The following is a 23,680-nucleotide window of genomic DNA, read 5'->3' as shown; positions in this document are numbered from 1 at the left end:
GCTTTGGAGCAAAGACGTTGAACACGAGTTCTAATGAAAAGACACTGACAAGTTTCAATGAAAAGACGACAACCTCCAAAGAAAAGAATGTCATGACATGCATTTTCTGTGAAAGGAACAATCATACATTACATAAATGCAGGAAGTTCATGGAGAAAGCTGTGACGGACAGAGTCAAGTTCATCCAAGCTGAACGTTTATGCTTTGGTTGTCTTCAGTCTGGACACCGCTCAAAGAGCTTCAGCAATAGGAGTGTTTGCGACACATGCGAAAAGAAGCATCCAACTTGTCTGCATGAGGAGCGAACCAAAGATGAGCAAAAGCCACCGCAAGCCAAGCCAAGTACAAGTCAAGAAAATCCTAATGAAATATTACCTCAAGCACCCCAAAAAAAAGAAAGAACCAAAGAAGCTACTTCATGTAGAGTAATACTTCAAAAAGATAACATACAAACAGCTGCAATAATCCCAGTCTGGCTTTCATCCACAACTCAACCAACCCAAGAGGTCCTTGTGTATGCTCTGTTGGATTCTCAAAGTGATACAACTTTTGTTCTGAGTGAAGTAGCAGATGCATTGGAAGTGGACAAAGAGCAAGTCAAGCTAAAGCTTTCTACTATGACCTCAAGAATTACTGTAGTAAGCTCCCAAAAAGTAACCAACCTGCAAGTAAGAGGCTTTTATTCAGGTGAGAAGATTGCCTTACCACCAGTCTACACACGTGAGTTCATTCCGGCGAACAGAACTCATATACCTACAGGCAAAACCGCAAAAGCATGGTCCCATCTAGAGCATCTCCAAGATGAGATACCACCTCTGCAAGACTGCGGAGTAGGTTTGCTCATCGGGTACAATTGCTCACAAGCCTTACTTCCCAGGGAAGTCGTGTCTGGCAAAGAAAACCAGCCCTACGCCCAGCGTACAGACCTTGGATGGAGTATTATTGGTAACCAGAATCCCTACGTAGACTACGGCGATGTCATCAGAGACAGCCATCGCATTGTAGTGAGACAAGTGACACCAGGTTTGAAGCCTAATGTCAACCTCACGGGACCAAAGTTTCTCTGGCAAACGCAACTACCCAAAAGAGAGTGCACGGTGGGAGAAATCAAGGAAGATGATCCTGAACTCCGCAAAGCTGTCGTGTGTAACACCAATGCAGAAGAAGATAGATCATTGCTGAATCGCCTGGAGAAATTCTCTGATTGGTCAAGAGTGGTAAGAGCAATTGCCAGATTGAAACGATGTGGAAAAGAACACAAAGGTGTGAAACAAAGAACTAATGAAAGTACAAGTCTGGAAGAAAGAAAAGAAGCAGAACTTGCTATCATCAAGTTAGTTTAAGCAGAAGTATTCTCAGATGAGATAAAGAGCTTGGAACTTAAGAAAGCAGTTTTCAAGACTAAAGACAGTAAGCTGTGCAAGTTAAATCCATTCTTGGATAAAGAAGGCATCTTAAGAGTGGGAGGCCGCTTGAGTCAAGCCGCATTGCATCCACACGTAAAGCATCCGGCAATACTCCCAAAGAGCAGCCATATCACAGCCTTGCTTATTAAGCACTTCCACGAGAAGGTGCATCATCAAGGACGTGGAATGACGATGAACGAAATGCGAGCCAATGGATGGTGGGTCCTAGGATGCAGCAGTGCCGTCTCGTCACACATTTTCAAATGTGTTAAGTGTCGAAAGTACAGAAGGAGTACTGAAGAACAGAGAATGGGTGACTTACCTGAAGATAGAACAGAGACTACTCCACCTTTCACTTACACCGGCATAGACTGCTTCGGTCCGATCTATGTTAAAGATGGAAGGAAGGACATGAAAAGATATGGTCTCTTACTTACGTGTCTATGCTCAAGAGCCATACACATTGAAGTCGTTGATGATATGACAACTGATGCATTTATCAACGCTTTAAGAACATTCATTGCCATAAGAGGAAATGTTCGTCAGCTAAGATGCGACCAAGGCACCAATTTTGTTGGTGCAAAGAGAGAGTTTTCTGAACTTATGACAGGAATGGATCAAGAAAGAGTGAAGGCTCTCGGATGCGAGTTCCTTATGAACCCTCCAGCGGCTAGTCACATGGGCGGCATATGGGAGAGGCAAATTAGAACAATAAGAAGTGTTCTTATGGCTGTTCTCGACCAGTCGGCGCGAAGGCTCGACAGTACCTTACTACGAACAGTTCTGTATGAGGTCATGGCCATCATTAACAGTAGACCACTTACTGCTGAACACTTAAATGACCCATCCGGACCAGAACCTTTAACCCCAAACCATATACTCACAATGAAGTCAACAATTATACTGCCCCCACCTAGAGAATTTGTCAGAGAAGATCTGTACCATAAGAAGAGGTGGCGTCGAGTCCAGTATTTGGCCAATGAGTTTTGGACCCGTTGGAAAAGGGAATATCTTTTGAATCTACAATCAAGGCAAAAGTGGCACAAGAACAGAAGGAACTTGAAGGTCAATGACATCGTCCTTCTGAAAGACGACCTGGCACCACGCAACGAATGGAAGCTGGCCAGAATAACCGATGTCTACCCAGGGTCGGATGGTAGGGTGAGGAAACTAAAACTGATGGTTAGTGAAACCACATTTGATAAAAAGGGAAAGCTCACAACTAAAACCGGGTTTCTTGACAGACCTGTACAGAAGGTGGTTATTCTGCTTGAAGCAGAGTGAGTTTAAATTTCATGTGTTTGCTTGAGTGCACTTTCATTGTAAATATACAAGAACAGAAGAAGTTTATTTTGAAGTTAAAAATGTTTAAAAGAAATCCCACATTAAGGTTTGTGTGATTTGGTGGGAGTGTAACTGTTGCAACTAATAATTATAATTTGTTTTATTTCTCTAAAAACAGAATAAGTTAAGTTCACAAAAGGGAATTTAAATCAAAATGTATAAAAGTTCATAAGAAGGTTTTATTTAAGTTACTATGGTTAAAAATGTAATTTCATGCCTTTTTGTTGGGTTTGTGGGCATGTGTTTGTTTTGAAGTGTCTCGATTGGTCTGTGAACGGATATAAGGAAGCTACTTCCGGGTATGAGGAAAATCTGTTTGATGCAATAAGAAGGGATAAAGAGAGCGACTGATGGTTACAAGGACTAAAAAGTGTCACAAGGACTTTCAGCGTTTGGGTCACAAGAGCCAGAAGATCACAATTTCCTCTTAAAAGAAGCATGCAGGCCAACCAGGTATTTGTCATTTCTGTTTGTATTTTACTTTGGTAAATGTTTGAGCCACATGCTGTGCATGTTATTTTTACGTTTGTAACGTGCTTAATTTTATTAACAGTTTTCACGGTGAATTGAAGGGAAAGAAAGCCTTCAATAAATCAGTTCAAGAAAGCCATTGTGTCAGTGCTATGTGGAGAGAGTTACAAAAAGCTTGCATTAAATGCTAACATGCTAATGCTAGCTTGTTATATTGAGAACAGTAAGTATGATTTACTGCACATAGAAGAAAATTATAAATTTATTCATTCATTTATAATATGAAAAACATTTCCTCTGTTATTATGCTAACATTAAAATGCTACCATTTTACGCTAGCATCTAAGATTATTTTTGTCACTTAAACCAAAACTTGTTTGGTTAGGACATGTCTCTAAGGAGCGTTCTAAGGAGCTACGTTCAGGTGGTAGACTACTCTGTAGGCGTTGGTTCGAACGCCACCTCTGACAAGAACATTTTGGATTTTCCTCACTGTGATAAAAAAAACATCTAATTAATTTTATCTATGACATGAACTTATCCTGTTTTCAAGCTAAAATTAGCATACAGCTCTTGCATGCTAACATGCTAAACTTATCTTATTTTACCGTTTTAATGCTAATATTTTTTGATAATTGTATTTGTATAAACCTAAAAATCTGGGCCTTCGATACATGGCATTGTCAGAAGTGTGCCAACTTTTCCTATTTCACCATGCTAACATTAGTTAGCATGTTATTGTTTTATGCTAGCATTTTAGCTAATTGTAAGTATTTGAACCTAAAATTCATGGCATTTGATACTTAGTGCTATCTTAGAGGTATGCTAACATGTTTTAAATGATCATGCCAATATTAGCGTGTTAATGTTGTATGCTAGCATTTTAGCTCATTTTGATGATTGAAAGCTAAAATTCATGGTTTTTGAGACATGTCTCCATTTTACAGGTATACTAACTTTTCCCATTACAACAAGCTAAAGTTAGCATGCTTATGTTTTATTCAAGCTTTTTAGCTTCAAACAAAATGATATATTCAGTCATAAAATAGTAATATGTGATAACAAATACTACATTAATATACAGAGCCATTCTACCATTAGCATGTCAGGGCATGTAAGTCCCTGTGGCTGTCAGGATGGCCGAGCGGTCTGGGGCGCTACGTTCAGGTCGTAGTCTACTCTGTAGGCGTGGGTTCGAATCCCACTTCTGACAAAAGTGCTTTTTGACTATCCTCACTATGAGAATAAAATTACTAATTCATTCGAATCCCAATTCTGACATGAACATATGGGATTTTCTGCATTGAGAAGAAAAAGATTCATTCATTCATTCATTCATTTATAATATGATAAACATTTCCTCTGTTATCATGCTAACGTTACTGTTTTATGCTAGCATTTTAGCTAATTGTAAATATTTGAACGTAAAATTCAAGGCACAGCGTGCTTATGTTTTGCGCTAGCTTTTTAGCTCATTTTTATGACTGAAAGATAAAATTAATGGGTTTTGAGACGTAGCTCTTTCTTAAAAGTATGCTAACTGTTCCCATTATAACATGTTAAGGTTAGCATGCTAACGTTTTATGCAAACACTTTTGCTATTTTACTCGTATGAACCTTAAATTCATGGGTTTTGAGACGTATCTTTTTCTTGCAAGTATGCTAACTATTCCCATTAATACATGCTAATGTTAGCATAATAATGTTTTATGCAAACATTTTTGCTATTTTAATTGTATGAACCTAAAATTTAGGGGTTTTGAGACATATCTCTTTCTTTGAAGTATGCTAACAGTTCCCATTATAAAAGCTTAAATTAGCATGCTAACGTTTTATGCAAACATTTTTGCTAATGTACTCGTACAAACCTCAAATTAATGGGGTTTGAGACATGTCTCTTTCTTGCAAGTGTGCTAACTATTTCATTGTAACACGCTTACGTTAGCATGCTAATGTTTAATGGTAACATTTTGCTCATTTTATTTGTGTAAACCTAAAATTCATGGGTTTTGAGACACGTATTTAAGAAAATACATATTTGTGTGTTTGTGTGTCTTTTGACCTTGCAGTTTGCTCTCAGCGTTGGACCTGTAGACGTCGCCTAGTTGTGCCACGGTCCTGGCCGCCTCGAGATGCAACATGACCACATCCACGCCGTCCTCCGCCGTCTCCCAAGGCTCCGCCCCCTCACCCAGCGCCACGCCTCTCTCCAGCAGGTAAAGGAGGGGCAGGACGTGCGGGAAGCTGGTGCTGGACAGAGGACAGCTTTCTGCGACACAGACGTGACGTGCGGAGAGGCGTCAGGACAGTTGGAATCGTACAAAAATAAAGAAGTCATGGAGAACGCGGGCATTGATCACGCTACCTCTCGCATGCTAAGCAAGCGCTCTAACATTTGAGCTTATTCCCCTTGCTGACTTGCACTTGTAAAATGTCACAACAATTTTTACAATTGAAAGGTTAAAATCTCTAAAGTGTATGAAAATATTTTACATATTTAAAATGTTAAAAATCTTTAAAAAAATTATAAAACATTAAAAATGTTAACAAAAGACGTTTTGTTAAACATGTGTAATATGTTAACATTGTTATAAAAAGTTAAAATATTAAAAAATTATTTTAAAAGTATTTTTAAAAAGTATTTTAAAATGTTAAAAATGCATTGAAATGTTTAACATTTTTAAAATGTTTGAAAATGCCTGAAAATTTTTAAAAGGTTAAAAAATGCTGAAAAAAAAATTATGAAAAATGCTTTATAAATGTTAGACATGTTTAACATATTTTATACATTAAAATTTTAAAAATGCTTTGAAAGGTTGAACATTTATAAAATGTTTCCCAAGAAAAAGTGAAAAATGTTTGAAAAATATTAAAAATGTTTTAAATTGTTAAACATGTTTTTAAAAAAAGTATATATTTTTTTAAATATTAAAAATAAGTTGAAATGTTTAACATTTTGGAAATGTTTGAAAATACCTAAAAATGTTTGAAAAATGTGTAAAATGTTAAAGATTATTTAAAATATCCATAATTTTTTAATTGTTTTCAAATCTCCCAAATTTTTGAAATGTTAAAAATGGTTGGGAATGTTATGAATGCACCAGCAGGACTTTTTGTATGTGTGCGCAATGAGAGTTCTGCTATCTGTTGTGTTGTTTTGGTAATGAGATCCATTACCAACTTGTTATTGTTATGTTTGTTTAATATATATAGGTATATATCTACATATGTAATATACATATGTATATATATATATATACAAATATATATATACAGAGAGAGAGAGAGAGAGAGAGAGAGAGGGTAAAAAGCACTGTCATTCGGGAAATATATAAATAATGAAACAAAAGATTTTCCAAAAATTGGTACATTTGAGTACCAGTATTGACTCCTAGGCACCCGGAATTGGTACCGTATCGATTCAATGTGAACAGTACCATCCCTAATCATGATGCAGTACATCAAGTCATGAATAATCATTAAAGTCGACATCTTGCTACATTCCAAGTGTGACTAATCCTTCTAAGACAAGAAACGATAAGAATAACTGATATCACAACATGGTATCACTGCTATAATAGTGTATCATACCTTTGCCTTCATTCAGCCTCATCATGAAGGGCCGCAGAGTTTTCTGGTAGAGAATGGCGCCCTCTGTGTGCCGCTGGCGTAATGTCGCCTAAGTGTGCTCCAGACGCGTCACCTGGCTGGTTCACAAGAGTCAGAGACCACTTCCAATCCCTGGTGGAGGTATGGTTAAGATTCGGCGTCCTTAATGCTGCGGCCCAGGTTTGATTCCCGGTGAGGGGACTTAGCATTTTAGCAACTATGTCTGAGTGGTGAATAATGTGAGAACTTCAGAGTCCCTAAAAAACATGGCTGACCTCAGCGAAACCTGGCTTAAACCAGACCATTTTTTTGCGCTAGATAAGGCATCTCCTCCTAACTATACTAATGCGCATATTGCCCGTCCCCTTAAAGGCGCTCTACCATTTGAGCTAATTCCCCTGTAAGACAAGCTAAGCTAGCTGCTATCAGACACAATCACACAAACGTAAGTCAATCTGCAAAAGTCCAGACTTTGGACTATTTCAGTGAATTTGTCAACGTCTTATATTTTAGTAAGAGTGTTACTGCAGTACTTTAAAGTAATACTACAGTGTGTGTATCCTGAAGGCCACGCCCACTTCCAGCTGCCCCCGTCATACAGATTTTACTGACGTCCACACGTGTCCCACAAGATGGACGACTGCACACATGGGGTCGGCTCTCAAACTCTAAAAAGTTCCAGTGGAGAATGCGGGCATCGATCCAGCTACCTCTCACATGCTAAGCGAGCGCTCTACCATTTGAGCTAATTCCCCTGTAACTGTTATGTATTGCGAAAATCCTATTTTCCCTAGAATGGAATCAGACCCAGAACACGGCAATATGAGGGACCAATCTTAACCATGAGACCACCAGCGACTTGATGGATGTCTGTATGAGCAACTTCTTCCTCTCACATGAAGGAAGACGTGTGATATCATGATTGATGACTTTAGCGGGAGTTAGCTTATATGTTAGAACGCTATCTTAACATATGAGAGTTAGCGAGATCGACGGCTGAAGTCCTCAATCTGGTCTCTGGACTGTCTAAGAAGTGTCATGTAACACGTGACTGTCACACTCAAAGTGTGAGCCTCAAACAGTCTGTCATCAAGTCCCTGGTGGTTTAGTGGTTAGGATTCGGCGCTCTCACCGCCGCGGCCCGCGTTTGATTCCCGGTCAGGGAATTTGGCATTTTAGTAACTATGTCTGGAGTGGTGAATAATGTGAGGAATGTAAGAGTTCCTAAAAAACATGGCTGACCTTGTAGTTTGACAAAACAGTCCCAGAATGTGTTTTCAGTTGTCAATCTTGCTACCTAGCTAAGCTAGCATGCTACCATTCAAGCTAATTCCTCTGTAAAGTGTTTTGGACTGCTAGCTGCTATCATTATGTAGCTAACAACTATGATATTACAAATAAATAAATAACAGATGTTCAGTATTACATGACACTTCTTAGACGGTCCAGAGACCAGACGGAAGGATTCAACCATCCATCTCACTAACTTTCACATTTTAAGCTAGCATGCTACCATTTGAGCTAACTTTCTCATATACTAAAGTCCTTTTTCATTGCCCATCAAAAAAGCTCCCTTTGAAAAATGTTTGAAATGTTTAAATGTTAAAAATGCTTTGAAGTGTTTAAAATGTTAAAAATGCTTTAAAATGTTTAACATCTTTATGATGTTTGATGCGTCCAACATTTTTAACATCTTCAAACATTTTTAAATGTTTGAAAATGTTAAAAATGATTGGTAATGTAATAAACGCGCCAAAGGGACTTTTTGTTTTCACAATAAAACATTCCCAGTATTGTCTAATAAAGACAGGACATAAGTTTGTGTTAATGTGTTTTTATTCCTTTGACAAGTCATCAGTCCGTGAAAATCACATAATGATGTTAAAATGACACAAATGTCTAAAAAAAGACACTTTTATTCCCTTAATAAAATGTTATTAAACTTGTTTTGTTTGTTAAATAATTGAGAAAAAAAAAAATAAGACCAGTGTTCACTTTCACTTTGGGATTCAAACATAAACCTTTTGTTTACATTTCTACAGAGACTCCTTGCAAGTATGCTAACTGTTTGGATTATAACACGCTAACCTTAGCATGCTAATGTTTTATGCAAACATTTTTGCTAATTTATTTGTTTAAACCTAAAATTCATGGGTTTTGAGATAAATCTTGCAAGTATGCTACCCGTACATATTATAACACGCTAACGTTGTATGCTAGCTGTTTAGCATCAATCAAACTGGGGGCCAGAGACTGACAGCACAGATAGCAGGCCCATCAACATTTCTACAGACTCCTTCTTGCAAGTATGCTAACTGTACCTATTATAACACGCTAACATTAACATGCTAATGTTTTATGCTAAAAAAATTGCTAATTTATTTGTATAAACCTAAAATTCATGGGTTTTGAGACATATCTCTTTCTTGCAAATATGCTAACTGTTCCTAACTGTTAGCGTGCTCACATTTGATGCTAACATGTTGCTAATTATATATGTGTTAACCTAAAACTAATGGGTTTTGGGACATATCTTCTTCTTGCAAGTGTGCTAACCGTACCTACTGTAACACGCTAACGTTTTATGATAGCTTTTGAGTGTCAATCAACCTCGGGGCCAGAGGTTCAACGCACAGATAGCAGGCCCATCAAAATTTCTATGGCGACTCCTTCTTGCAAGTATGTTAACTGTTCCTGAAATAACACACTAATGTTAGCATGCTAATGTTTTATGCAAACATTTTTGCTAATGTATTTATATAAACCTTAAATTCATGAGTTTTTAGACATATCTCTTTCTTGCAAGTATGCTTACTGTTCCAATAGTCACATGCTAAAGGAATGTAGGATTACGTTTCGGGAATAATGCGATACTGTTGGCGTGTCGTGGAGGTCCAGCCTTCACAACGTCAACAAACATGCTCGACAAAGTTCTGCGCTAGAACGTGCGGTCTGCAACGTTCTCCGGACGTCACGTGACAGCCGAGGACCACACCCTCACTCGGGATCCCAGAGAACAAACAGTTTCTTGTGAGTACCCATGTTGGACACTTCACACACCTTCTGGGGGAACGGAGCTTGTGGGGACCGTCTAAAAAACGGCATATTGCATGTTTGACACTTCACACACTCGAGTCATGGGAACAGACCTTGTGGGGACCGTCTAAAAAACGGCATATTGCATGTTTGACACTTCACACACTCGAGTCATGGGAACAGACCTTGTGGGGACCGTCTAAAAAACAGCATATTGCATGTTTGACACTTTACACACTCGAGTCATGAGATCGGACCTTGTGGGGACCGTCTAAAAAAAGGCATATTGCATGTTTGACACTTTACACACTCTAGTCATGAGATCGGACCTTGTGGGGACCGTCTAAAAAAAGGCATATTGCATGTTTGACACTTTACACACTCTAGTCATGAGATCGGACCTTGTGGGGACCGTCTAAAAAAAGGCATATTGCATGTTTGACACTTCACACACTCGAGTCATGGGAACAGACCTTGTGGGGACCGTCTAAAAAAAGGCATATTGCATGTTTGACACTTTACACACTCTAGTCATGAGATCGGACCTTGTGGGGACCGTCTAAAAAAAGGCATATTGCATGTTTGACACTTTACACACTCTAGTCATGAGATCGGACCTTGTGGGGACCGTCTAAAAAACGGCATATTGCATGTTTGACACTTCACACACTCGAGTCATGGGAACAGACCTTGTGGGGACCGTCTAAAAAAAGGCATATTGCATGTTTGACACTTCACACACTCGAGTCATGGGAACAGACCTTGTGGGGACCGTCTAAAAAACGGCATATTGTATGTTTGACACTTCACACACTCGAGTCACGGGAACAGACCTTGTGGGGACCGTCTAAAAAACGGCACATTGCATGTTTGACACTTCACACACTCGAGTCATGGGAACAGACCTTGTGGGGACCGTCTAAAAAACGGCATATTGCATGTTTGACACTTCACACACTCGAGTCATGGGAACAGACCTTGTGGGGACCGTCTAAAAAACGGCGTATTGATGTCTTGGCGGGAGTCCCAAGCCAGGTTTTTGTGGCCTGGGGCGCGGGTGGCTCCAGCCTGTTGGACAAAGCCGTCAGCACCTGCTGGAATTTGGCGTAGCGCGGCGCCTGGCTCTCCACGGCGCCCCTGCTCCCCCACAGTAGCCTCATCTGGAAGTCGGTCTGGAACACTTCCAAGATGTCGTCCTGCTCCTGGAAACCTGCCACAGCAACGCCCGTGTTTTGGACGCTAACATTAGCATGCTGACATTTTATGCTAGCCTCTAAGATCATTTTTTATCATTTAAACCAAAAATTGTTAGGTTTTGCAAGTTTTCTAACTGTTGTCAATATAACAAGCTAATGTCACCATGATAATGTTTTATTTTGAGACTTGGTGCCACCTTAGAAGTATGTTGAATTCTTCTGCTTTAGCATGTTAAAATTTTAATGCTGATATTTTTTGATAATTTTATTTGTATAAACCTAAAAGTCTTGGCTTATGATACATGGCATTTTCAGAAGTATGCCAACTTTTCCTGTCACCATGATAACATTAGTTAGCAGGTTATTGTTTTATGCTAGCATTTTAGCTAATTGTAATTATTTGAACCTAAAATTCATGGCATTTGATACTGGGTGCTATCTTAGAAATATGCTAAAGTTGTTTTTATTATTATGCTAACATTAGCCTGCTTATGTTTTATGCTAACATTTTAGCTGATTTTGATGATTGAAACTTAAAATTCATGGGTTTTGAGACATGTCTCCATTTTACAGGTATACTAACTGTTCCCATTATAACAAGCTAACGTTAGCAAGCTAACGTTAGCATGCTAACGTTCTATGCAAGCTTTTTATGCAAGCTTTTTACCATGAATTGATTAACGTGGACCCCGACTTAAACAAGTTGAAAAACTTATTCGGGTGTTACCATTTAGTGGTCAATTGTACGGAATATGTACTGTACTGTGCAATCTACTAATAAAAGTATCAATCAATCAATCAATCAAAAAGCTTCAATCAAAATTATATATTCAATTATACAGTAGTTTTTGATAACAAATACCAAGTTTGTCCATGAAGCCATTAAGCAATTAGCATACATTTAGCTGTAGTGTACTTTGTAGGCGTGGGTTCGAATCCCTCTTCTGACATGAACATTGTGGATTTACTGCACTGAGAAGAAAATGATTCATTTATTCATTCATTTATAATGTGAAAAACATTTCCTCTGTTATTAAGCTAACATTAACATGCTAACGTTTTATGCTAGCATCTAAGATAATTTTTTTCACTTAAACCAAAACTTATTTGGTTAGGACATGTCTCTGTCTTAAATTATACTAACTGTTCTCAATATAACAAGCTAGCATTAGCATGTTTGCATGTAATGCAAGCTTTTAGCTTCAATCAAAATGATATATCAAATTATAAAAAAGAAATGTCTGAAACATATAGCAACTTTTTCGTTGAAGCCATTAAACCATTAGAATGTGTGGGCCATCAGAGTCCTCACGGATGTCAGGATGGCCGAGCGGTCTAAGGTGCTACGTTCAGGTCGTAGTCTACTCTGTAGGCGTGGGTTCAAATCCCACTTCTGACAAGAACATTTCGGATTTTCCTCACTGTGAGAAGAAAATTACTAATTCATTTTAATTATGACATGAACTTTTTCCTGTTATACTGCTAACATTAGCATTATAACTATAGTATGCTAACATATTAAAGCTTTCATCTAAGATCAATTTTATTATTTAAACCAACACTTATTTGGTTTGGAAACGTCTCCATTTTGCAAGCATACTAACAAGCTAATGTTAGCATGCTACTGTTTTATCCTAACATTTTAGCTCATTTTGTACGTTTAAACCTAACAATCACAGATTTTTTATATCCTAACATCAGCATTCTATCTATAGGATGGAATATCATCATGCTAACATTAGGGTGCTATTTTTCTTATGCTAACATTTTTGCAAATGTTTTGATTGAAAGCTAAAATTCTAACAAGCTAATGTTAGCATGCTACCGTTTTTTTTTTAAAACTTTTTAGCTCATTTTGTATTTTTAAACCAAACAATCAGAGATTTTGATACTTGGCGCAATCTTAGAAGTATAACTTCTTGTATTTTAGCATGCTAATGTTTTATGCTCACTGTATGTTGAAACCTAACAATCAGGGATTTTAACTAACTAATTTAACTAACTATCTATGCGATGATTAACTTTTCCTATGTTAGCATGTTAACGTTTTATACAAGCATTTAAGCTCAATTTGACCATTAAAACCACAATTTATTTGGTTTGGACATGTCTCCATTTCCTAAGCATGCTAACTGTTCTCAATATAACAGGCTAACATTAGCATGATAATGTTTTACGCAAGCTTTTTAGCTTCAGTCAAAATTATATATTCAATTGTAAAACAGTAGTTTTTGACAACAAACACAAACTTTGTACATGAAGCCATTAAACCATTAGCATGTGTGGGTGTGTCCGACCCTATGGCTGTCAGGATGGCCGAGTGGTCCAAAGCGCTACGGTCTACATAGATAAAATGAATTAGTAATTTTCTTCTCACAGTGAGGAAAATCAAAAAGTTTTGTTGTCAGAAGTGGGATTCGAACCCACGCCTACAGAGTAGACTACGACCTGAACGTAGCGCCTTAGACCGCTCGGCCATCCTGACAGACATCATCCCTGACACGCCCACACATGCTAATTGTTTAATGGCTTCAACAGTAAAGTTGCTATATGTTGTCAAAACAACTATTTTATAATTCAATATATCATTTTCATTGACGCTAAAAGCTTGCATTAAATGCTAACATGCTAATGCTAGCTTGTTATATTGAGAACAGTAAGTATGATTTACTGCATTGAGAAGAAAATGATACATTTATTCATTCATTTATAACACGAAAAACATTTCCTCTGTTATTATGCTAACATTAAAATGCTACCATTTTACGCTAGCATCTAAGATTATTTTTTATCACTTAAACCAAAACTTCTTTGGTTAGGACATGTCTCTGTCTTAAATTATACTAACTGTTCTTAATATAACAAGCTAGCATTAGCATGTTAGCATTTAATGCAAGCTTTTAGCTTCAATCAAAATGATATATTGAATTATAAAACAGTCGTTTTGACAAGATATAGTAACTTTATTGTTGAAACCATTAAACCATTAGCATGTGTGGGCGTGTCAGGGCTGATGGATGTCAGGATGGCCGAGCGTTCTAAGGAGCTACGTTCAGGTGGTAGACTACTCTGTAGGCGTTGGTTCGAACGCCACCTCTGACAAGAACATTTTGGATTTTCCTCACTGTGATAAAAAAAACCTCTAATTCATTTTATCTATGACATGAACTTATCCTGTTTTCATGCTAAAATTAGCATCCAGCTGTTGCATGCTAACATGCTAAACTTATCTTATTTTACCATTTTGATGCTGATATTTTTTGATAATTGTATTTGTATAAACCTAAAAATCTTGGCCTTCGATACATGGCATTGTCAGAAGTGTGCCAACTTTTCCTATTTCACCATGCTAACATTAGATAGCATGTTATTGTTTTATGCTAGCATTTTAGCTAATTGTAAGTATTTGAACCTAAAATTCATGGCATTTAATACTTAGTGCTATCTTAGAGGTATGCTAACATGTTTTAAATGATCATGCCAACATTAGCGTGTTAATGTTGTATGCTAGCATTTTAGCTCATTTTGATGATTGAAAGCTAAAATTCATGGTTTTTGAGACATGTCTCCATTTTACAGGTATACTAACTTTTCCCATTACAACAAGCTAAAGTTAGCATGCTTATGTTTTATGCAAGCTTTTTAGCTTCAATCAAAATTATATATTCAGTCATAAAATAGTAATACGTGATAACAAATACTACATTTATATACAGAGCCATTCTGCCATTAGCATGTGAGGCCATGTAAGTCCCTGTGGCTGTCAGGATGGCCGAGCGGTCTAAGGTGCTACGTTCAGGTCGTAGTCTACTCTGTAGGCGTGGGTTCGAATCCCACTTCTGACAAAAGTGCTTTTTGATTAATCCTAACTATGAGAAGAAAATTACTAATTCATTCGAATCCCAATTCTGACATGAACATTTTGGATTTTCTGCACCGAGAAGAAAAAGATTCATTCATTCATTCATCTATAATATGATAAACATTTCCTCTGTTATCATGCTAACATTACTGTTTTATGCTAGCATTTTAGCTAATTGTAAATATTTGAACGTAAAATTCATGGCATAGCGTGCTTATGTTTTACGCTAGCTTTTTAGCTCATTTTTATGACTGAAAGATAAAATTAATGGGTTTTGAGACGCAGCTCTTTCTTAAAAGTATGCTAACTGTTCCCATTATAACATGTTAACGTTAGCATGCTAACGTTTTATGCAAACACTTTTGCTATTTTACTCGTATGAACCTTAAATTCATGGGTTTTGAGACGTATCTTTTTCTTGCAAGTATGCTAACTATTCCCATTATAACATGCTAACGTTAGCATGCTAATGTTTTATGCAAACATTTTTTCTATTTTAATTGAATGAACCTAAAATTTAGGGGTTTTGAGACATATCTCTTTCTTTAAAGTATGCTAACAGTTCCCATTATAAAAGCTTAAATTAGCATGCTAACGTTTTATGCAAATATTTTTGCTAATGTACTCGTACAAACCTCAAATTAATGGGGTTTGAGACATGTCTCTTTCTTGCAAGTGTGCTAACTATTTCATTGTAACACGCTTACGTTAGCATGCTAATGTTTAATGCTAACATTTTGCTCATTTTATTTGTGTAAACCTAAAATTCATGGGTTTTGAGACACGTATTTAAGAAAATACATATTTGTGTGTTTGTGTGTCTTTTGACCTTGCAGTTTGCTCTCAGCGTTGGACCTGTAGACGTCGCCTAGTTGTGCCACGGTCCTGGCCGCCTCGAGATGCAACATGACCACGTCCACGCCGTCCTCCGCCGTCTCCCAAGGCTCCGCCCCCTCGCCCAGCGCCACGCCTCTCTCCAGCAGGTAAAGGAGGGGCAGGACGTGCGGGAAGCTGGTGCTGGACAGAGGACAGCTTTCTGCGACACAGACGTGACGTGCGGAGAGGCGTCAGGACAGTTGGAATCGCACAAAAATAAAGAAGTCATGGAGAATGCGGGTATTGATCCCGTTACCTCTCGCATGCTAAGCACGCACTCTACCGTTTGAGCTAATTCCCCTTGCAAAATTGCCCTTGTAAATGGTCACAACAATTTTTACATTTTAAATGTTAAAATCTTTAAAGTGTATGAAAATAGTTTACATATTTAAAAAAGTTTTGTTAAACATGTGCAATATGTTAACATTAGTTATAAAAAGTAAAAATATTAAACAATTATTTTAAAAGTATTTTTAAAAAGTATTTTAAAATGTTAAAAATGCATTGAAATGTTTAACATTTTTAAAATGTTTGAAAATGCTTAACATTTTTTAAAATGTTAGAAATGTTTAAAATGTTAAAAAATGCTAAAAAAAATTTATATGAAAAATGCTTTATAAATGTTACATATTTTATACATTAAAATGTTAAAAATGCTTTAAAAGGTTTAACATTTATAAAATGTTTAAAAATGCTAAAATATTTCCCAAAAAATGTGAAAAATGTTTGAAAAATATTAAAAATGGTTTTAAATTGTTAAACATGTTTTAAAAAATTATATTTTTTTTAAATGTTAAAAGTGTGTTGAAATTTTCAACATTTTGGAAATGTTTGAAAATACCTAAATATGTTTGACAAACGTGTAAAATTTTCAAGATTATTTAAAATATTTAACATATCCATAATTTTTTAATTGTTTTCAAATCCCCCAAATTTTTTAAATGTTAAAAATGACTGGGAATGTTATGAATGCACCAGCAGGACTTTTTGTATGTGAGCGCATTGAGAGTTCTGCTATCTGTTGTGTTGTTTTGATAATGAGATCCATTACAAACTTGTTATTGTTATGTTTGTTTAATATATATAGGTATATATCTACATATATAATACATATATATGTATATATATATTTTTGTTTTTTTCATATATGAATATATATATTCATACTGTATATATAGGTATATATATATATATATATATATATATATACATAGATATGTGTGTATATATACATACATATATATATATATATATATATATCCAGAGAGAGAGAGAAAAAGAGAGAGAGAGAGAGAGAGAGAGAGGGGGGGGGGGGGGGGGTAAAAAGCGTGGTCATTCGGGAAATATATAAATAATGAAACAAAATATTTTCCAAAAATTGGTACATTTGAGTACCAGTATTGACTCCTAGGCACCTGGAATTGGTACCGTATCGATTCAATGTGAACAGTACCATCCCTAATCATGATGCAGTACATCAAGTCATGAATAATCATTAAAGTCGACATCTTGCTACATTCCAAGTGTGACTAATCCTTCTAAGACAAGAAACGATAAGAATAACTGATATCACAACATGGTATCACTGCTATAATAGTGTATCATACCTTTGCCTTCATTCAGCCTCATCATGAAGGGCCGCAGAGTTTTCTGGTAGAGAATGGCGCCCTCTGTGTGCCGCTGGCGTAATGTCGCCCAGGTGTGCTCCAGACGCGTCACCTGGCCGGGTGACAAGAGTCAAAGACCACTTCCAATCCCTGGTGGAGTTATGGTTAAGATTCAGCACCCTTAATGCTGCGGCCCAGGTTTGATTCCCGGTGAGGGGACTTAGCATTTTAGCAACTATGTCTGAGTGGTGAATAATGTGAGAACTTCAGAGTCCCTAAAAAACATGGCTGACCTTGTAGTTTGACAACAACAACATTGTAAAAATGTGTTTTCATGTGTAGAACACAGTTGTCAATCTTGCTAGCTAGCATGCTACCATTTGAGCTAACTCTCTCAAATGCTAAACTCCTTTTTTTATTCCTGGATGAAAATGTTTAACTGGAGAATGCAGGCATCGATCCCGCTTCCTCTCACATGCTAAGCGAGCGCTCTACCATTTGAGCTAATTCCCCTGTAAAGGTGACTTGTTCCCAATTTTCCCTGAACGGGAATCGGACTCAGAACACAGCAAAAAGAGGGACCAATCCTAACCACTAGACCACCAGGTACTTGATGGATGTCTGTATGAGCAACTTCTTCCTCTCAGAGGTGGAGTCGTACATGAAAGAAAACATCTGTGATATCATGAGTGATGACTTTACTGTAGCTAATATTAGCTTAAATGTTAGCATGCTAGCTTAACATGTGAGAGTTAGCGAGATCGATTGCTGAAGTCTTCAGTCTGGTCTCTGGACTGTCTAAGAAGTGTCATGTAACAGGTGACTGTCACACTCAAAACGTGAGCCTCATATGGTTACTCATAAAGTCCCTGGTGGTCTAGTGGTTAGGATTCGGCGCTCTCACCGCTGCGGCCCGGGTTCGATTCCCGGTAGGGAACTTAGCATTTTAGCAACTATGTCTGAGTGGTATATAATGTGAGGAACTTAAGAGTTCCGAAAAAACATGGCTGACATCAGTGAAACCTGGCTTAAACCAGACGATTTTTTTGCGCTAGATGAGGCATCTCCTCCTCACTATACTAATGCGCATATTGCCCGTCCCCTTAAGAGCGCTCTGCCATTTGAGCTAATTCCCCTGTAAGACAAGCTAAGCTAGCTGCTATCAGACGCAATCACACAAACGTCAGTCAATCGGCAAAAGTCCAGACTTTGGACTATTTCAGTGCCTTTGTCAACGTCTTATATTTTAGTAAAAGTGTTACTGCAGTACTTTAAAGTAATACTACAGTGTGTGTATCCTGAAGGCCACGCCCACTTCCAGCTGTCCTCGTCATACAGACTTTACTGACGTCCACACGTGTCCCACAAGATGGACGACTGCACACATGGGGTCGGCTCTCAAACTCTAAAAAGTTCCAATGGAGAATGCGGGCATCGATCCCGCTACCTCTCACATGCTAAGCGAGCGCTCTACCATTTGAGCTAATTCCCCTGTAAAGGGTCTATGATACCAAAATCCTATTTTCCCTAGATGGGAATCGGACCCAGAACACGGCAATATGAGGGACCAATCCTAACCACGAGACCACCAGGGACTTGATGGATTTCTGTATGAGCAACTTCTTCCTCTCACATGACGGAAGACGTGTGACATATGAGAGTCACTCTTAACATATGAGAGTTAGCGAGATCGAGTGCTGAAGTCTTCAGTCTCTGGACTGTCTAAGAAGTGTCATGTAACAGGTGACTGTCACATTCAAAGTGTGAGCCTCATACAGTCTCTCTACAAGTCCCTGGTGGTTTAGTGGTTAGGATTCGGTGCTCTCTCCGCTGCGGTCCAGGTCCGATTCCCGTTCTGGGAATTTGGTTTTTTAGCAACGATGTCTGGAGTGGTGAATAATGTGAGGAACTTAAGAGTTCCTAAAAAACAAGACTGACCTTGTAGTTTGACAAAACAGACCCAGAACATGTTTTCATTTGTCAATCTTGCTACCTAGCTAAGCTAGCATGCTACCATTCAAGCTAATTCCTCTGTAAAGTGTTTTGGACTGCTAGCTGCTATCATTATGTAGCTAACAACTATGATATTACAAATAAATAAATAACAGATGTTCAGTATTACATGACACTTCTTAGACGGTCAAGAGACCAGACGGAAAAATCCGGCCATCCATCTCACTAACTTTCACATTTTAAGCTAGCCTGCTACCATTTGAGCTAACTTTCTCATATACTAAAGTCCTTTTTAATTGCCCATCAAAAAAGCTCCCTTTGAAAAATGTTAAAATGTTTGAAATGTTTAAATGTTAAAAATGCTTTGAAGTGTTTAAAATGTTAAAAATGCTGTAAAATGTTTAACATCTTTATGATGTTTGATGCGTCCAACATTTTTAACATCTTCAAACATTTTTAAATGTTTGAAAATGTTAAAAATCATTGGTAATGTAATCAACGCGCCAAAGGGACTTTTTAATTTCACAATAAAACATTCCCAGTATTGTCTAATAAAGACAGGACATAAGTTTGTGTTAATGTGTTTTTATTCCTTTGACAAGTCATCAGTCCATGAAAATCACATAATGATGTTAAAATGACACAAATGTCTAAAAAAAGACACTTTTATTCCCTTAATAAAATGTTATTAAACTTGTTTTGTTTGTTAAATAATTGAGAAAAAAATAAAAAAGACCAGTGTTTACGTTTACTTTGGGATTCAAACATAAACCTTTTGTTTACATTTCTACAGACTCCTTGAAAGTATGCTAACTGTTCCTATTATAACACGCTAACCTTAGCATGATAATGTTTTATGCAAACATTTTTGCTAATTTATTTGTGTAAACCTAAAATTCATGGGTTTTGAGACAAATCTTGAAAGTATGCTAACTGTTCCTTTTATAACACGCTAACCTTAGCATGCTAATGTTTTATGCAAACATTTTTGCTAATTTATTTGTGCAAACCTAAAATTCATGGGTTTTGAGACAAATCTTGCAAGTATGCTAACCGTACATATTATAACACGCTAACGTTGTATGCTAGCTGTTTAGCATCAATCAACCTGGGGGCCAGGGGCTCACAGCACAGATAGCAGGCCCATCAACATTTCTGCTGACTCCTTCTTGCAAGTATGCTAATTGTACCTATTATAAAACGCTAACATTAACATGCTAATGTTTTATGCTAAAAAAATTGCTAATTTATTTGTATAAAGCTAAAATTCATGGGTTTTGAGACATATCTCTTTCTTGCAAATATGCTAACTGTTCCTATTATAACAGGCTAATGTTAGCGTGCTCACATTTGATGCTAACATGTTGCTAATTATATATGTGTTAACCTAAAACTGATGGGTTTTGGGAAATATCTTCGTCTTGCAAGTATACTAACTGTACCTACTGTAACACGCTAACGTTTTATGATAGCTTTTGAGTGTCAATCAACCTCGGGGCCAGAGGTTCAACGCACAGATAGCAGGCCCATCAAAATTTCTATGGAGACTCCTTCTTGCAAGTATGTTAACTGTTCCTGAAATAACACACAAATGTTAGCATGCTAATGTTTTATGCAAACATTTTTGCTAATTTATTTATATAAACCTAAAATTCATGAGTTTTCAGACATATCTCTTTCTTGCAAGTATGCTAACTGTTCCCATTATCACATGCTAATGTAATGTAGGTTTATGTTTCAGGAATAATGCGATATTGTTGGCGTGTCGTGGAGGTCCAGCCTTCACAACATCAACAAACATCAACAATGTTCTGCGCTAGAACGTGCGGTCTGCAACGTTCTCCGGACGTCACATGACCGCCGAGGACCACAACCCCACTCTGGATCCCAGAGAACAAACAGTTTCTTGTGAGTACCCATGTTGGACACTTCACACACCTTCTGGGGGTACGGAGCTTGTGGGGACCGTCTAAAAAACGGCATATTGCATGTTTGACACTTTACACACGAGTCACAGGAACAGACCTTGTGGGGACCGTCTAAAAAACAGCATATTGCATGTTTGACACTTCACACACTCGAGTCATGGGAACAGACCTTGTGGGGACCGTCTAAAAAACGGCATATTGCATGTTTGACACTTTACACACGAGTCACAGGAACAGACCTAGTGGGGACCGTCTAAAAAAAAGCATATTGCATGTTTGACACTTCACACACTCGAGTAATGGAATCAGACCTTGTGGGGACCGTCTAAAAAGCGGCATATTGCATGTTTGACACTTTACACACGAGTCACAGGAACAGACCTTGTGGGGACCGTCTAAAAAACAGCATATTGCATGTTTGACACTTCACACACTCGAGTCATGGGAACGGACCTTGTGGGGACCGTCTAAAAAACGGCATATTGCATGTTTGACACTTCACACACTCGAGTCACGGGAACAGACCTTGTGGGGACCGTCTAAAAAAACGGCATATCGCATGTTTGACACTTTACACACTCGAGTCATCAAAACGGACCTTGTAGGGACCGCCTAAAAAAAGGCATATTGCATGTTTGACACGTCACACACTCGAGTCATGGGAACAGACCTTGTGGGGACCGTCTAAAAAACGGCATATTGCATGTTTGACACTTCACACACGAGTCACAGGAACAGACCTAGTGGGGACCGTCTAAAAAAAAGCATATTGCATGTTTGACACTTCACACACTCGAGTCATGGGAACAGACCTTGTGGGGACCGTCTAAAAAGCGGCATATTGCATGTTTGACACTTTACACACGAGTCACAGGAACAGACCTTGTGGGGACCGTCTAAAAAACGGCATATTGCATGTTTGACAATTCACACACTCGAGTCACGGGAACAGACCTTGTGGGGACCGTCTAAAAAAAGGCTTATTGCATATTCAACACTTCACAAACTTGAGTCATGGGAACAAACCTTGTGGGGACCGTCTAAAAAAAGGCTTATTGCATATTCAACACTTCACAAACTTGAGTCATGGGAACAGACCTTGTGGGGACCGTCTAAAAACCGGCATATTGCATGTTTGACACTTCACACACTCGAGTCATCGGAACGGACCTTGTGGGGACCGTCTCAAAAACGGCATATTGCATGTTTGACACTTCACACACTCGAGTCATCGGAACGGACCTTGTGGGGACCGTCTCAAAAACGGCATATTGCATGTTTGACACGTTACACACTCGAGTCATGGGAACAGACCTTATGGGGACCTTCTAAAAACGGCGTATTGATGTCTTGGCGGGAGTCCCAAGTCAGGTTTTTGTGGCCTGGGGCGCGGGCGGCTCCAGCCTGTTGGACAAAGCCGTCAGCACCTGCTGGAATTTGGCGTAGCGCGGCGCCTGGCTCTCCACGGCGCCCCTGCTCCCCCACAGTAGCCTCATCTGGAAGTCGGTCTGGAACACTTCCAAGATGTCGTCCTGCTCCTGGAAACCTGCCACAGCAACGCCCGTGTTTTGGACGCTAACATTAGCATGCTGACATTTTATGCTAGCCTCTAAGATCATTTTTTATCATTTAAACCAAAAATTGTTAGGTTTTGCAAGTTTTCTAACTGTTGTCAATACAACAAGCTAATGTCAGCATGATAATGTTTTATTTTGAGACTTGGTGCCACCTTAGAAGTATGTTAAATTCTCCTACTTTAGCATGTTAACATTTTAATGTTGATATTTTTTGATGATTTTATTTGTATAAACCTAAAAGCCTTGGCTTTTGATACATGGCATTTTCAGAAGTATGCCAACTTTTCCTGTCACCATGATAACATTAGTTAGCAGGTTATTGTTTTATGCTAGCATTTTAGCTAATTGTAATTATTTGAACCTAAAATTCATGGCATTTGATACTGGGTGCTATCTTAGAAATATGCTAAAGTGTTTTTTATTATTATGCTAACATTAGCCTGCTTATGTTTTATGCTAACATTTTAGCTGATTTTGATGATTGAAACTTAAAATTCATGGGTTTTGAGACATGTCTCCATTTTACAGGTATACTAACTGTTCCCATTATAACAAGCTAACGTTAGCATGCTAACGTTCTATGCAAGCTTTTTAGTCTCAATCAAAATTATATATTCAATTATACAGTAGTTTTCGATAACAAATACCAGGTTAGTCCATGAAGCCATTAATCAATTAGCATACATTTAGGCCGTAGTTTACTTTGTAGGCGTGGGTTCGAATCCCTCTTCTGACATGAACATTGTGGATTTACTGCACTGAGAAGAAAATGATTCATTTATTCATTCATTTATAATGTGAAAAACATTTCCTCT

The 23,680-nt window shown here is 37.9% G+C and overlaps 3 protein-coding genes and 4 non-coding genes across 9 annotated transcripts in view; 3 read left to right on the top strand and 4 right to left on the bottom strand.

The window, feature by feature from the left end:
• The first annotated feature begins 4,351 nt into the window (after positions 1-4,351).
• trnal-cag (transfer RNA leucine (anticodon CAG)) lies at positions 4,352-4,434 on the top strand. The gene has a single exon. It is a non-coding gene; the product is annotated as a tRNA-Leu (tRNA).
• A 413-nt stretch (positions 4,435-4,847) lies between these two features.
• Positions 4,848-6,927, bottom strand: LOC133564115 (SH2 domain-containing protein 3C-like). The gene is made up of 2 exons (XM_061918271.1): positions 6,813-6,927; positions 4,848-5,490 (listed from the first exon to the last, which is right to left on the bottom strand). The coding sequence occupies exons 1-2, from the start codon at positions 6,835-6,837 to the stop codon at positions 5,222-5,224; spliced, it is 294 nt and encodes a 97-aa protein (XP_061774255.1). The 5' UTR covers positions 6,838-6,927; the 3' UTR covers positions 4,848-5,221.
• A 1,721-nt stretch (positions 6,928-8,648) lies between these two features.
• On the bottom strand, positions 8,649-17,557 carry LOC133550411 (SH2 domain-containing protein 3C-like). Its single transcript, XM_061896419.1, has 3 exons — positions 17,408-17,557; positions 15,754-15,960; positions 8,649-11,076 (listed from the first exon to the last, which is right to left on the bottom strand). Exons 1-3 carry the CDS (start codon positions 17,430-17,432, stop codon positions 10,817-10,819), a joined length of 492 nt encoding a protein of 163 aa, XP_061752403.1. The 5' UTR covers positions 17,433-17,557; the 3' UTR covers positions 8,649-10,816.
• Positions 12,379-12,461, top strand: trnal-cag (transfer RNA leucine (anticodon CAG)). The gene has a single exon. It is a non-coding gene; the product is annotated as a tRNA-Leu (tRNA).
• Positions 13,465-13,547, bottom strand: trnal-cag (transfer RNA leucine (anticodon CAG)). The gene has a single exon. It is a non-coding gene; the product is annotated as a tRNA-Leu (tRNA).
• trnal-cag (transfer RNA leucine (anticodon CAG)) lies at positions 14,825-14,907 on the top strand. The gene has a single exon. It is a non-coding gene; the product is annotated as a tRNA-Leu (tRNA).
• A 5,037-nt stretch (positions 17,558-22,594) lies between the features above and the next one.
• LOC133550332 (SH2 domain-containing protein 3C-like) overlaps positions 22,595-23,680 on the bottom strand; it is a 108,997-nt gene continuing 107,911 nt past the window's right edge. For 2 of the 3 annotated variants that reach the window (XM_061896412.1, XM_061896413.1), the window contains exon 11: positions 22,595-22,834. In XM_061896412.1, the coding sequence (XP_061752396.1) occupies positions 22,656-22,834 (179 nt within the window). In that variant the 3' untranslated portion in view covers positions 22,595-22,655. The remainder of the gene's footprint in view (positions 22,835-23,680) is intronic. The other variant, XM_061896414.1, reaches the window with a different exon arrangement.

This window comes from Nerophis ophidion, linkage group LG01 (genome assembly GCF_033978795.1).
Source record: "Nerophis ophidion isolate RoL-2023_Sa linkage group LG01, RoL_Noph_v1.0, whole genome shotgun sequence".
Lineage (NCBI taxonomy): Eukaryota > Metazoa > Chordata > Actinopteri > Syngnathiformes > Syngnathidae > Nerophis > Nerophis ophidion.
Note: the sequence above shows the minus strand (reverse complement) of the source record. Positions and strands in the feature narration are given on the sequence as shown.

What these genes read in the sequence shown, in the direction of transcription:
- LOC133550411 (XM_061896419.1), bottom strand. Translation starts at nt 17,432, where the DNA reads ATGATGAGGCTGAATGAAGGCAAAG. An exon ending in GAGGCTGAATGAAGGCAAAG is followed by an intron (nt 15,961 to 17,407) that starts GTATGATACACT and finishes TCTGTGTCGCAG; the next exon opens with AAAGCTGTCCTCTGTCCAGC. An exon ending in CGCTGAGAGCAAACTGCAAG is followed by an intron (nt 11,077 to 15,753) that starts GTCAAAAGACAC and finishes TTGCTGTGGCAG; the next exon opens with GTTTCCAGGAGCAGGACGAC.
- LOC133564115 (XM_061918271.1), bottom strand. Translation starts at nt 6,837, where the DNA reads ATGATGAGGCTGAATGAAGGCAAAG. An exon ending in GAGGCTGAATGAAGGCAAAG is followed by an intron (nt 5,491 to 6,812) that starts GTATGATACACT and finishes TCTGTGTCGCAG; the next exon opens with AAAGCTGTCCTCTGTCCAGC.